This window comes from Sturnira hondurensis, unplaced genomic scaffold (assembly GCF_014824575.4).
Source record: "Sturnira hondurensis isolate 20B ecotype Veracruz unplaced genomic scaffold, ASM1482457v3 Scaffold0024822, whole genome shotgun sequence".
Taxonomy (NCBI): domain Eukaryota; kingdom Metazoa; phylum Chordata; class Mammalia; order Chiroptera; family Phyllostomidae; genus Sturnira; species Sturnira hondurensis.
Genome location: NW_028097453.1, coordinates 2,790,833 through 2,806,430, shown reverse-complemented (window position 1 = coordinate 2,806,430; position 15,598 = coordinate 2,790,833). Strand labels below are relative to the sequence as shown.

Below are 15,598 nucleotides of genomic sequence, written 5' to 3'. Positions count from 1 at the left end.
TGCTCTTTAGTGTTGGGTTTTACTATACAAACAACCTGTTTGCAAAGAAACCTTTGAAATATATATGCACACAAAAATGAGAAGATTATGTGTCCCCCTGTTGGTAAGCATGTATATTTTGTTACATTTGACAGTGATATGTTTGTGTGAGAGTATGATTGCTTTGATGGAAATGCTTGGTCTCAGTAATTATGTGGTCTGATGCAGTTACCTCAGTTTGTCCTTCTTTCCCTTACATTTTTTCCTTTTGTTTCTAGATCTCTGTAATTCTTCCCCACCAAACAAGCCTGCAGAGTCTGTTCAGTCAAATAACTCCAGCTTCTTACGGAATTTTGGTACGTGTGTTTTATCCAGCAAAGTTAAAAAAATTACCTAAATTATTCATTTGCAGGGTAAGAGAAACAACTTTAAATAGGGTTTGAGGTTGCACGTATCGGTCCTTATATTCATATTCTTTTCCATGCAATTTATGTTTTTATTTTTGACCTCCGCTGCTGCTTAATATCTTACATAGGGCTATCTATTCTATTACATAAAATGACCCAGCATTCACAGAAAATAAACCAGGTACCCAAATGATTACGTTGGCATGTAGCGAATGAATGTGACTAGCCAAACGAAAGGAATTCTGAGATGCCGCAGTACTCTAGTTCGTAGCTAAGCAGAGTTATAGAAGACACAGAGCTGGGGTGGAGAAACCCCAGGAGTTGCTGCTCCCTTGTATCACTCATTAAGCAGCAGGAGCCGAAGCACAGTCCTGACAGTTTAAGGGAACTGTTTGTCCAATCACCCCTAAGTATCAGCTGTAAACTTAAAATAATTTGATATTTAAGGTGGCCTCATGTATACTATATGTATTTTTTTGTAATAAGTGCAGCAATTAATGTAGGGCATTACTACTAAAAGTTATTATTAACCAAAGAACAGACTCCCCGAAAGGCTCTGGGGACTCCCCCTCGGGAACCGCTGCTCTGTGGTATTGTCCTTGTCGCTATGGCCCACACTGGGCTGCTGCCACATCCAGATGGCAGGGGGCAAGACGAGAGAGCAGCACGGAAGAGGGGTGGTCCTCAGGCACTGCCCAGAAGTGGCAGCATTGCATCGGCTCACGTTCCCTTGAGAATTTAGACACGCGCTAAGTCTAAACTGCGAGAGACGCTGGGAAGTATAATACTGTTGCCCATTTCCGATTCCACTTGTGAAGCAGCAGCAAGGGAAGATCTCGGTGGGCAGGTGGTCATCTCTGCCCCTCCTGGGTCCCTGTCTCACCTTATTTCTTGGGCTGTAAAATTTTATTTGGATTGTATTACCTCAAAGGTTTATAATGTTATCATTAGATAAGAAGAAGTTAGGATGAGGGAAAAAGTCATTCTCATGAAATCATTTAGTTGAAGACATTCGTACAGAATACAATGAGCAAAGCACTGCATTTTGCCTGGAACACAAATGTTCCCGGCTTCCTTCTTTTGCCCTGAACCAGGGACCCCACGTGAGTAACTCATGGCCATTCTAACCTGACAGCACGTGGTTGTCTAACACGAGGATGAGATACTAGAGGGCTGCCTCTGTGCTGTTTCTTCTGAAAGTTGAACATTTGATCCACTAAGAAAAGCAGCACAACTTTCTCATTGGCTTTCTTTTATAAGGAGGTAATATAAACTGTAAGGATATTTCACTTAAAATGTATTTGAATTTAAAAAATCGAGTCGTTCATAAACATTTAAATTTTCCAGGAATAGGTCTACACGCAAAAAAAAAAGAGTTCACTACTGTTGTAAACGATTGAGAATTGATGGGTGAAAAAGTCTGAACGCCCATACTCCTCAGTGTCCAACACTCAGTACTTGCATATCTCATTCTGCTTCTCTCAGTCTGCTTGGGTTACAACCATGTGGACTGAATGAATGATTTTGTGACTATTGTGTGGAACTGTTTAGTCCAAAATGTATTTTCTTTTTTTACCACTCAAAGGAGTGAAATGTACGGGAACTAGGATGTACACCTCCTCCCCCAATTTTTTTTAGCATCACCATGAATACATTTTACTGGGTTTCTTTTTTTTTCATCTTCTTTTCCTCTTTCTTCCTCTCCCTTTCTTCCAGTTCTGGTATAGTTTTGTAGCGGGTTAGATGTCAGCAATGCTTGGGCTACGATGGGCCAGGCCTCTGCTGGATGCTTTAGTAAATATCTCACCCGATGCTTTCATGAATTCTGCCAGCTACACCCACAGTTTAGCTAGATGATGAAACTAAGGGTTTAGGAATGTCTTTGACCTCACCATCCTCTGGTCTCCTTTTGTATTTCAAATCTTTCATTGCTCAGTTTGAACCCCTAGGGTTGCTAAGTGTAGGAGTACCTTGAAAATATACCTCCATCAGAGAAAAGTAAAAAGAACCCTAGTCATTATTTGTCTCATAGTTTGCAAGAACCCAGAAAAAGCCTTCCTTGTGCAAATCCTCCTTCTTTGGGGTGGGTGGGGAGGAATGTGTGGGGGAGAGACATAAATGATTAACTACATACTTAGTTCTCCAAGATTGTTTATTACTTTATTTTTTCCAAGCTTTTCAAACATAGTCTCTCAGTAATTGAGGGCTCTCTGGGCTGAAGCAGAAGTATAAGTGCATTTAATACAATAATTTTATAAAGCAATAGTGCTTATTTTTCTGAAATCAAAATTTCCAAGTTTTGTTTTATTGTTGAGTGGGTGGTGGGTGAACGATGTAGATAAAGGGTTTTATTTTAAAAATCAGATTAACAAATAGGCAAAGAACTTGAATAGACTTCATTTTCCCCACAAAACACATGTGAATAGCCAACAGGCATGAAAAGATGCTCAACATCACTAATCATAGGGAAACGCAAATCAAACCACAGTGAAATACCATCTCGCACCTATTAGAATGGGCATCATCAAAGACAAGAGACGAGTGTTGGTGAGGCTGTGGATGCGAGTGTAAATTAAATATTGCAGCCACTATGGAAAACAGTATGAAAGTGCCTCAGAAACTTAAAACAGAACTACCAGATGACCCAGAAATTCCACTTGCAGGTATATACCCGAAGGAAATGAAGTAATTGTCTCAAAAGAGACACCTGGCTTGCGCCCTGTGTTCACTGCGTCATTTGCAATAGCCAACACATAAAAAACCTGAGTGTCCATTGGCAGATGAATGGGTAAAGAAAAGTTATGTGTATGAATATTATTTATCCATTAAAAGATAGGAAATCTCGCCTTTTGCAATAGCATGGATGGACCTTGAAGGCATCATGCTGAGTGAAGTCAGAGAAAGACAACTCTACACGTCTTCACTGACATGTGGCCCCTAAACAACCCGAACTACAGAGATACAGAGTAGAATGGTGTTTGCTGGGGGTGGTGGTGGTGGGGAGTGTGGGGAGGTGCTGCTCAGAGGGCGCCCACTTCCGGCTGTAGGATGAATAAGTCCTGGGGATCTCACATACAGCAATAGTTACTATAATGGTAACAGTGCTGTATTATATACTTTAAAACAAAATCCTCACCCAAAGACATGCTTAGAGAGGGGAAAGGAGGGAGAGAGAGGGAGAGAAACAGATGGTTGCCTCTCCTATGGGCCCCAGTCAGGGACTGAACCCACAACCTAGCCACACACGTGCCCTGACTAGGATTCAAACCAGCGACCTTTCAGTTACAGGACGACGCTCCAACCAACACTGGGCAGCGCTGCATTATGTACTTAAAAGTTGTGGGGAGAGTGAACCTTAAACGAAATGAGCACAGAAAATGTATGCCAGGGGATGGAGGTGTTAAGTAATCTTAATGTGGTAATCATTTCGCAATACACATGTGTTTCAAATTACCATGCTGCACGCCTTAAACTTATATATAGGGAGGGGCAAAAGCAGTTCATATGGAAAATGGCTCCATACAATTTGTATGGAAAATCATACAGTAATTAATAGAAGAATAAACTGTTTCATGTACTCACAACTGTAAACCCACTATTGCCACACCCTGTATGTTATATATTAATAATATCTCAACAAAGCTGAAACAAAAGAATGTATATTGAATTACCAAAGGCTATTATACCAGGTTTCTTTATCTAATTATTCTTTTCTTTATCTAATTATTACCATTATTAAATTTATAAGTGTTCTACAAATTGAAAATATTAGTATTCTATTGTTATTGGTTAAGCATTAATCACTACTATTACTAGTAATAGTAATAATACCATTACTAAATTGATCAAAGATGCTGCCTAACCTTTTGAAAAAATATCCATGTATTTGCATATATAATAATATACTCTAAAATCCACATATCTATTTCTGTATAAAAATGTTTTTTCAATGTTATTTAAAAATTTATGTTTTTTTCAATAACAATTGATATACAATATTATATCAGTTTCAGGTGTACAACATAGTGATTAGACATTTATATAACTTACAAAGGGATCACCCCTTAGAAGTCTAATATCCATCTGACATCACATGTAGTTATTATAATATTATTGACTCTATTCCCTACTCTGTACTCTATTCCCCCCAGACTGCTTTTAGTATTGGCAATTTGTACATCCTAATCCCTTCCTCCTTTTCACCTTCAGCTTTATTTTTGTTCTCAGGTTTTGCAAATCGTTTTTCGAAACCCAAAGGACCGCGGAACCCACCACCAAGTTGGAACATTTAACACAACTTTGGACTATAGCCTGCAAGTGCACCTGCAAAACAATATGACCAGAATGTAGCTAGCTGCAATCAGTACTCTATGTTTATAATGTCAACAGACAGGGTAATGCGGTAACCGCTCTGAAAAGAAAAGCAATACACAAATAAGTGCAGAGGTTCTACATTTATTTATATCAGGGTGGAAACGGCAGAGAAAGAGTTTATCACTGGAGCTCATGTAGAGGATGCTGCAGGAGAAACAGTTCGGGCATGGACTTTTCACTGTTGCAAGTTATTTTTATTGGACTTCTCCATAAATGTAAACTTTAAAAGATTTGTAAGCATTGGATCTCAGTTACATGTCTACATTGCCAGAATGTACTGTAGAAATTTTTTAAAAATCTCACCTTGTGGTTGCAGTACAAAACTACTGCTTGTGACAATTCCCTGGGAGTTATTTTTGCCTAAATGGAGTTTACCTTGTACATCTTCCCAAATGTTATGGGAAATCGGAGAAAATATATGGGAAAATGTATGGGAAATGTAAGAAAAGAAGTTATATTTAAGAGAATAAAATAATGCAAATGATGACTGTGATCACTTTTATTTTTTATATATAAACTAACAAGATGTTCAGTGACATTCCTGATACATTTTAAACAAAGTTATTCAATTACCAAATCTAGAAGAATAATCAACAAAATAGCTATCTTTTGGTAGCATTTTATTCATCTTAAAAGTTCTGTATAAACATGTGCAATTTATATCCAACCTACCAGAGGCACTATTAATTTTTTTCTGTATGAACATGGATCTGACATTTTAAGAATATTTCATCTTTCCAATATAATTTTATGTAAGAAATAAGTTAGTGGGTAATTATGAATTATTACAAAGGATTCTCCGAAGTGATGTGACTAATTTTTAATTTCAAAAAGTCCAACTTTCAGAAGCATGGAATACGTAAAGAACATTCGTTTTCCAGTATTTTTCATTGGGAAGCCAAATTAAGGCGTAAATTGTATGAAATTGTATTACCTGTTTATTGTAGCACACAACAGGTGCTCAATAAACTTGGTTTTAAACTAACGTTACTGTCGCGTTCAATTAGCCGAATACGTCTCCAAACACGAGAGGTATCAAACCACAGTTAATTTTATCTGCGTGCTTCATCGTACTCAATCATCTCCAAATATCTTTATCAAGGACCAACATATAATGAGTCTTAGGTAAAACCTAAAGTGAGGATGAAATTGTCAATGAATTTCTGGACGGAAGCGTTGGTGGACAGTGACGATTTGGGGCGCGTTCTCTGGTAGGCACACTTCTCCAATTAAGCACCCGTAAGCAATACTTACGATTCGACAAACGTTTAGAAAAACTAGAATACGTTTCCCCACCCAGAATTTTTCCCTAACTGTAGGCATGTGTTCAAAATAATGCGGGACTCCACCTTCCCAGGCACTGGATGGCCAGGTGGGGCGGCGCTTCACCAGGCTCCCAGAAGGTTCTCGCACCTGCCTCGCTAGCCCGGGAGCTGTAACCATGGCAACGCCCGCCAGAAGGGTCAAAACGTTTCTGAATTGCAGCTCCATTCGATTTTAAAGCGAAGCCTCTCTCATTTTCCATATTCCTAAGTCCCCCCTTTTCCTCTCCGCCTCATCACTGGTTCAAGGATAGAAGGCCGGAGATTCTTTTACCTCACAAAGGTTAAAAGAGGAATACGAACACTAAAAGTAACTATGGAGACCACCTACTCCGCGTAAAATGACGGAGGGACACAAGATGATAATGGGAACGCGCCGCCAGACTCTGAAAGCCTTTAACATTGTTAGGGCCGTTAAGGCGGTTGGCGGTAACTCTCCGCCCAGGGGCGGTTGCGTCGCAGCCCGAAGCGTGACTCCGCGCACGCTCTCTTTCCGCTCCTCCGCCCCGGGAGCCAGGGAGGCGGCGGGGGTTTGGGGGAACTACCGCTCCCATGAGGCCCTGCGCGGACCAGCGTGCTTTACAATAGAGCTCCGGTGGACAGGCCCTGGGAGAAGCTCTGGGAACGGTCACTTCCGGCATGTCCAGCTCTGGATCCGGAGCCGCCGAGAAGTGGAGGGCGGCGGAGAGACTTCAATGCCCAGCGGACCGTGCGCGGAAGGCGCTTGCGCGATACGCGGACGGGGGGGCGGTCGGGCCATTTAAATGTGTGTTTGTGGGTGAAATGGCTGCGCAGGTCGGAGCGGTGCGCGTAGTACGGGCGGTGGCGGCGCAGGAGGAGCCGGACAAAGAGGGGAAGGAGAAGCCCCACGCTGGGGTCTCGCCGCGGGGAGTGAAGCGACAGCGCCGAGTGAGCAGTGGGGGGTCTCAAGAGAAGCGGGGGCGGCCGAGCCAGGATCCCCCTCTCGCTCCCCCTCACCGGCGACGTCGTAGCCGACAACATCCCGGGCCGCTGCCGCCAACGACTGCAGCCCCGACCATCCCAGGCCCCGTTAAACCTCTGCTCCTGCCGCCTCCGCCGCCACCTTCGTTGGCCCCCGCCGGGCCCGCTGTCGCTGCCCCGCTTCCAGCCCCAGGCACCTCGGCGCTCTTCACCTTCTCGCCCCTGACGGTGAGCGCGGCCGGGCCCAAGCATAAGGGCCACAAGGAGCGGCACAAACACCACCACCACCGCGGCTCCGACGGTGACCCCAGCGCCTGCGTTCCGGGCGATCTCAAGCACAAGGACAAGCAGGAAAACGGCGACAGGACTGGAGGGGTGCCTCTGCTCAAGGCCCCCAAGAGAGGTGAGAGCAGGCGAACTGCCCCGAGCTTGGGCTCTGGGTCTCTCTCAGTACAGATAACCCGCCCCTTTAGCACTGCTAGACGCCAAACCCCTGCCTAGCTCCTGCTGCTCTGCTCTCCTAAGCCCGCTGGGGTGGACTCTGGATTTCAGACCGCTGACACAGTCTGACCTACTTGAGGCTTCTCGCTCCCGGGCGGAGCTGTCAGTTTCTAAGCCCCTTACCAGGCCCCCCACCCGCTCCTCTTAGAGCCTTAACCAGCGTTTGAGTTCAAATTCCGCAGGGTTTTCCCGCGGTGCGGTGCTTGGCGTGGGATTTGTAGGTGGGGTATTACAAACTGCCTTTCTAAAGTAAAGGCTTTTAGCTAGAACCCTGCCTTCCTGTTTTCCTTGGTGGTTGCTTTAATATTCACTAGAAGAGTGAATATTAAACTGCTCCAAAATCTTCCCTGGTATGATTTAGGGCTGTAATAAGTTTGGATTCTTAGAGAGGTTTCTCGATCCACTGATAGCCTTAGTTTCTGTAAGGTAAAACGTCAGACGCAGTTTGTCTTCGTTCTTTTTTATCTGGAGGTAAAAATAATTTTTAACTTTCATATTAGGTCTTAGTTCTCAGGAAAGGGATGCAGAAAGTTTTTCTTCCCTTTGATCCTAGGAAATAGGGCCACTAGGCCCCCTAAAAAGTGGGAAGCGTGCGTTAATTAGTACATAGTAAAGGCGAGAATTCCAGTTGCATTTTATTTAGTCGGCACAACAAATTAGGATTTATTTAATTCCGATAACCTCAGCTAAAGTCAAGACTATTTAACCCAGAAAATGTAGGACTATCTAATTGTAAATTCTAGGGAAATTAAGGTGGCCAAAATCGGTGTCTTTCTGTTTCCAAGTACCTGTAGCACTTGTTTATATTTTCTGTAGAAGAGGGTGAGGGTGCTGCATGAATTTTTATTATGCCATGCGTTTGTGTTTTGTATATGCTTTTATGTAATGTTAGTTGTATCTGCTCAAGCAGATTTTAAGATACTACTGTGTTTCTTATTACTGGGCCAGGCATATGAATGAATCAGCCTTCCAATCCAAAGTTCTGTGAGTCTTGGATTCCTTCTCCTATTTGGTCTTAGATTAAGTCTGAGGCTGATCATTTATTTTATTTATTTATTTTTTTTGGGGGGGTGCTACTTTCAAATGTTGCAGTTTATTGAAAATAATTGCCCAGCAGCATTTATTGAATTCGGGTGAGTCTTTCTCCCATTCCTGGTACCCAAACTTGTGCCAGGCTGCCCGGAGTGCCAGTTTCTGCCGCCAGTGTGCAGTGATCTTGCTCTCTCTTGTTTTCACCTTTAGATCTTATCTCCTCATTTCAGGTGTGTGTTTATGTTTTGACCATCCCGAGCTAGAGGTAACGTTAGAGAGCACCCAGTTCCAGTCTGTTCAGTAAAAGGAGAGCAGAGCCCAAAGTAATACCAAATACACATATTTCAAAAAATTTTAAATGATTCATGTGCCTAATAGGGCTTAGAACCCAGATCTCCTGAATCCCAGTTCCAGTTTCATCCCCCAGCTGTGCGGTGTTGCTTTTTCTCTCTGCTCTTCCTTTTCCCCACTCCTTTGCTTCCCTTTACTTGGGCATTGGGGTGGCAGTAGCCTGTCCATCAGGAATTTCTGATGTAGCCCCCTTCTGTGGGGGGGGGGTGGCAATTTCATGTATAATGATTCATAATATGCTCCTCTGGACATTGTACAGGCCTCATGTTTTTTTTCCCCCTGAAACAAATAAATAAACCCCTTTAACCCAGTGCTGTCCACAGAACTTTCTCCAGTGATGGAAGTGTTCTGTCTGTATCTGTCCTGTCCAGTGCGGTAGCCGTTAGTCACGTGTGGCCCTTGAAACAAGTCTTGAAGACGTGAAATGTGGCTGGTATGACTGAGGAACTGTCATAATTTAATTCTCATTAAATTATGATTAAATAGTTCCTTTTGGCTAGTGGCTACCACATTGGACAGCGTAATCCAAAGCATCTGTAGTTTGCCATTACTACAAGTGGGTTAAGGTCAGGTCATTTAAACTTTAAAAAAAATTGAGGCATAATTGACACACAACATTATATTAGTTTCAGGTGTAGGACATGGTGATTTAATATTTGTATGTATTTTGAAGTGATCACAATAAGTCTAGTTTGAACATTTTAATTTCTGAATGAGAGGCTGCTGGATTATGCTTTCTGGGGGGGAACCAAATACCATAGCCTCTTGGGTACGTGACACGCACTGGCATTTTAAAAGTTCTGAGAACCCTACAGAAAAAAACCTGGTTTTACCTTGTTTAATCCAGGCTTTTACACACACTTTGCATACCTTTTACTTTTTTGCTGAGCATCTTTATACTTACTACTGTGGTGTGCCGGAGGCAGGCCTATGTAATCCACCTGAATTTAAGTCTTGGCTTTACTGGTAACTGTGTGACCACGGCAAACTGCTTTAACTCCCTCTGCTTCACGTACCTGTTTGTAGAATGGGATTGAGGTGTTTCTCTTGTTAGGTTGTTTGTTAGGTTGTTACGAGCTTTAAATGGGGAGTACGTGGGAAGCATTGAAAACAGTGTCTGGCTGCTATGAGGCCCTGTTAAGACCGTTGTTATTTTATCATGCTTCGTACTTGAAACAGCTCTAGGATTAGAAAGGAGAGTGGCTAGATCCTTGTTATTTACGGAGCACTGTTTTCCTTTCCCTTCAGATTTTAGAAACTACTTTAACTTTTTATTTTGAGGTAATAAAATATTCACAGGAAATTGCAAAACTAGCGTAGACAGGGTTTCTTCCCCCCAAAGGTTACATCTTACATAACTGTTGTATAATATCAGTACCAGGAAATTGACATTGGTGTGTGTGCACGTGCTGCTGTGCCCTTTCATCACCTGGAGATGAATTGAACTGCAATCAAGATTCACAATTATTGCGACACCACGGAGATGCCCCTAATGCTATCCATGGATAGTCTTAGGAACTCCCTGTGGCTCCTCACCTTCCCTAACCCTAGCAACCACTAATCTGTTCTCCAGCAACCACCAGTGTAGCTCTATAGTTTTATGATTTTGAGAATGTTATGTAAATGGAATAATACCATGTGTCATTTTTTTGAGGGATTTCCCCCCCACACACTAAGCATGATGTTCCTGATACATACAGTAACCATATCAGTAGCTCACTCCTTTTCATTACTGAATAATATTCTATGGTACGGATATACCACAGTTTGACCATTTACTTACTAAAGGACTTAGTAAATTTTAGTTTCTAGTTTAGCTTTTGTGAGTAAAGCTTCTATGAACATTCAAGTTCAGGTCTTTGTGTGGATGTAATTGCATTCCCAGAGAATGCGTTTGCCAGGTAATATGGTAAGTGCATATTTAGGCATTGACTTTTATTTTTTAAAGACAGTGCCAAACTCTTTTCTAGATGATCTGTACCATTCTGCAGTCCCACCAGTAATGTGTGGGAGATGCACTTCCTCCACATCTTTGCCAGTATCTGGTCTTACTAACCTTTGGTTTTATCTGTTTTGGGAGATGTACAGTGATGCCTCATCATGACTTAAGCTGCATTTTCCCAGTGGCTAGTGCTATTTAACATCTTTTCATGTCATCATGTGCTGTTCATATATCCTCATCATTAAAATGTCTATGTCTTTTGCCAATTTTCTTTTTCCCCTTTTTTATTGAATTTATTGGGATGACACAGGTTAACCAAACTATGCAGATTTTAGGTGCACAATTCCACAACACATCATCTGTACACTGGACTGTGTGTTCACCACCTGAAGTCAGGTCTCCTTCCATCACCACTTATATCCTCCTATACCCTCCTCCCCNATACACCCATACCCCCCCCCCCCCCCCCCCCCCCCCCCCCACTGCACCCTTCCCTCTGGTTTTTTGCCCGTTTTCTAGTTGAAATTTTTGTTTTTTTTTACTAAGTGAAAGTTTGAGAATTCTGTTTATTACAGATAAGGTCCTTTGTCAGATATGTGGTTTGCAAATGTTTTCTCCCACTCTGTTGTTTATCTTTCCATCCTCTCAACAGGTTCTTTCACAGAGCAAGTTTTAGATTTCCTTGAAGTTCAATTTATTGTTTTTTTTTCTTTCATGAATATGCTTTTGATGTCATGTCTGTGGTCTCAAGACTTAAGTCCCAAGAATTTTTCTCCTGTTATTTCTTCCTGAAAGTTTTATAATTTTGACTTTTACATTTGAATCTGTGTCCCATGGGAGTTAATTTTATATAAGGTGTGAGGCTAGGTCGAAGTTCCTTTTTTCCTTTTATTTGCCTGTGGATAGCCAGTTGCTCCAGTCCCTGTTGTTGAAAGGACTATTTTTCCATTGAATTTCTTTTGCACCTTTGTCAAAACTCAGTTCCATTGCCTATTTTTATGTGACCTGTGAGCTAAGAATTTTTTTATATTTTAAATTGTTGAAAAGAAAAACCAACCCATGACATGTGAAAATCACAGGAGATTCCGATTCAGTCCCAGAGGTAAAGCGTTGCCGGAATACGGCCACCCCACTCATTCAGGCAGACCGTCTCCGGCAGGTTTTGTGCTGCGGCGGCAGCAGAGCTGAGCCAGAGCCATTGAGACAGGTCAGGGGGCCTGCGGCGCCTCCTCTCTGGCTCTTCGTAGAAAAAGTTTGCAGACCCCTGAGGCCGCTCCTTCAGCCAGGCCAAGAGCCGGATTGCAGACACTTGGAGTTGCTCCTAAATAGTTGAAACAAAAGTTTAATCTGTAAATGCTAAGGTGAACTTGCTTTATCTGTAGAATGGTACGTAAAATGATTTTGAAGAGGTAAAGTAACATGGGTAAACTTTTCTAGTTATAAAATGATAGAACTGAATCTAGAAGATAATAAATATTAAGAGATATTCAAACCTACTTTTATTTCTCCTAAGCAGCAGGCTTGAGTCTTAAACCGACAGATAACCTGTGTCTTTTGAAATCTTAATATTTTTTTCTCCCTACTGCTCATTAAAAGCATAAAACAAACAAACTTCCATTCAAAACCCATCGAAGGAAGTAATGCTTCTCTTTAATTGTTCTTGGTTAAATTTGTGATTTCAGTAACGTTTTTTAAAAGAGGAAAGGGGCGAGCCGACTCCTGTAGCTGTCTTCCCCAGTGTCATTAAGTGGCAGGATTGCTTTTATGTGTTCCCTGTGAGTCAGCCTTCCATTCGCTCACTTTTTCGTCGCTGCCCAGCTGCCCAGCTGCCAGACTACTAATTGAAATTTTCTGTGATGTCAAAAAGCTGTTGGCAGGAATTTTAAGTCCTGAAATAGTTGTTTTGGTGATAGGAGTGGGGGATTACTTTGGGATTATAGAACTGAAATAAACAGATAATCTCATCCATCAGAGCCACAATTTCAAGGCCTGATACGTCTCCTTTCCCAGAGAGCCAAAGAAGCCTTCGAGGCCATGAAAATTTGTGTATGCCATAATGCCACCTTTGTGATCTTGCAGAATTATCATGCAGTGGACACTCAGTACAGTATTCATTGAATAAAGTAATGCTCCCTTTATTAGAGGCTCTTCCAAGCTGCCTCAAGTCCATTAATTGTAATTAGATCATTTAGTTGACTGTCCCATGGGGTGCCGCAGAGAGGAGTGCGTGGAAAAGGCAGACGGAGCGTGGAGTGGAGTGTTTTGGAGGAGTTTGAGTTTTGGAGTCAGACAGGTGAGACTTTTGAACCTTGGTTATTGCCTGCTGGCTTTTTGAGACCTAATAGAAATAGCATACTGTGTTTTAAGTTGTTTTCTTCTCTGTAAAAGGGGTTTATGTATCTGTTTTACTGGTGTGAGGGTTAGAATGTGATAACATGATCACTAGCAGACAGTTGGTAAATAACAGTTTTCCCCCTTCTGTCAGAGATTTGTTTTCCCTTTTATGTGTTTCTCTTTTGGTACAATGTATTGAACTCTAGGTTGGTCATTTCTAGCTCTAGTTTTGATATCTCAGAGTTATTGCCAATTATTTCAAGGAATATTATCAAATATTATGAAAATGATAATAGAGGTGGTGAGGAATTATGGTCGGATACTGTTATGAGGCCTTCTGTTGTCTCAGTCCTTACAGAAACTCTGAGGTAGAGATTAGTATTAATCATGTTTTGAGATAAGAAAATTGAAGTGTAGAGAGATTTGTGAGCTTGCCCAGAGACAGTAGTAAGCAGTGGAGCTGGGCCATTAACCTAGGTCTTTCTAACCATAAAGCACAGACTGTTCTTACAAAGCGCATGCTCTACGTCTCCACAACTCAGCTGTTTGGGACTAATAATAGTGGTTATCCGTGTACCGGGTGTTTGTTATGTCCTAGGACTATTCTGAGTACTTTAATATGCTTTGTTTATTTTGCACACTGATATTGTGAGAAAGGACTGTTACACCCGNCCCCCCCCCCCCCCCCCCCCCCCCCATTTAACAGTGAGAAACACAGTACAAAGAATTAACCTGAATGAAAAAGGCAATACAGCTAGGGCAGGGATTTAGACCCAGCCAGCCACTTAGACCCTGCAGTGGAGTGGGGCGGAGGGGGCAGTGAAGCGAGGTGGTGTTGGAAACAGTGATTTACTCAGATCATGACCTTCAACGTGAGCAGTTTTTACTGTTTCCTTTTTAGTCAGGTTTTAAATATGGAACTGGAAGAGCTTAATAAAACCAAAAAGAATTTGTTTTCAGAAAACAACTTTAGTCTTTTTCCTTATTATGATTAGTAAAATATAAAAGTTGTTATTGTTTTGTTTTTGCTTATCCATGATTTTTAGGAATGAAGGGTTTTTTTTTCAGTTCTAAGTTATAATTCAAGCCTAAGAATGTGTTATGATTCATGTTTTATAATGTGGAAGGGTTACTTATTTGTTTTTGCATTCATGGAAACTGTGAATAGTGATGTTAAATAAATTATGCTATTTGATAGTTGATAATAATGATATGATAACATGATTTTTAAAATAGGTTTCATTTATTTATTTTTAGAGGGAAGGGAAGGGAGGGAGGGAGAAAGAGAGGGAAAGAAACATCAGTGTGTGATTGCCTCTTGCACACCCCTTCCTGGGAAAGACTTGACCTGCAACCCAGGCATGTACCCTGACTGGGAATTGAACTGGTGACTCTTTAGTTCACAGGCCGGCTCTCAAAGACAGCCAGTAATTTGCCTCTTAGATGAATGTTTGTGTCTTCCCCTGTAGGTGACATACTTTTTTTTATAATTAATCTCACAGTTTGATGTGTGAAAGAAAGCTTTCCCAAATCACAGACGGTGTAGCTTGGCTTTTTTTCTGTAAATGAACTCTTGTCAATAAATTTTAGCTTTTTTAAAAGTTCTATCACAGTTTTTTCCCCCCAAATTGACATTTTAATTTTTAAATTTATTTTTATTTAAGTGTAGTTGGTCTGAATACTTTCTGTGTTGGAATACTTTCTATGTTTCCAACACCCTTCACTGGAAGGGAATTGTTCTTTAGACAGTGACTTTGAAAAAATTGAGTATAATTGATATTTAATAACATTGTTTAAGTTTAAGGTGTACAACATATTGGTTTGAATAATTTGTATTCCAGAGACATTGACTTTTAAAAAAAGTTCTTTAATTCAAGGCAAGATAACCTCAATATTCTCTTTAGGCAGTGATGTCTAACTGTGTATAATGAATTTTAACAGCTTTGTCTATGTATGCCATTCTCAATTAGTGACCACCACAATAACTCAAAAATAATACTTGTTTATTCAAAGAAATTCGCTAGCTAGGGTGTCAGAATTTGTCTCAGATTTCTCTGTGACACACAGAAGTGAACTTGCTATGTCTCAGCCCTAGATAAGAATCAAAATGTGAAGAACAGGGTTGGTGAGTAGATAGATTGAAATGTATTTCATGTTTTAAACCTTTGTCATGTTGAAGTATGAGATTAAAATCAATTTAAGGTCTTTTTCATTTCCTTATATGGTGGTTTTTTTCTTTTTTCTTGAGATGGACCATGCTGGATTAATTGAACGGTTCTTAGGCGTTGTGGAATAAAACCCACAGAGACTTGGCCATGTTAGAAATATCATTGGTAAGCTGATGGTGAGGACAGATGTGTGTTACAATCGAGGCAGCTCCTCGTGTTAATGTCAGTGGCAGATGTAGGTTACAG

General features: G+C 41.3%; 2 protein-coding genes across 2 annotated transcripts in view; both read left to right on the top strand.

Moving 5' to 3' along the window:
• PTPN22 (protein tyrosine phosphatase non-receptor type 22) overlaps positions 1-4,804 on the top strand; it is a 49,051-nt gene extending 44,247 nt beyond the window's left edge. Inside the window, exons 20-21 of the mRNA XM_037038856.1 lie at positions 258-335; positions 4,614-4,804. Coding sequence (XP_036894751.1) covers positions 258-335; positions 4,614-4,678 — 143 coding nt within the window. The 3' untranslated portion in view covers positions 4,679-4,804. The remainder of the gene's footprint in view (positions 1-257; positions 336-4,613) is intronic.
• Positions 4,805-6,697: 1,893 nt separating this feature from the next.
• RSBN1 (round spermatid basic protein 1) overlaps positions 6,698-15,598 on the top strand; it is a 38,383-nt gene continuing 29,482 nt past the window's right edge. The window contains exon 1 of the mRNA XM_037038718.1: positions 6,698-7,427. Within this exon, the coding sequence (XP_036894613.1) occupies positions 6,722-7,427 (706 nt within the window). The 5' untranslated portion in view covers positions 6,698-6,721. The remainder of the gene's footprint in view (positions 7,428-15,598) is intronic.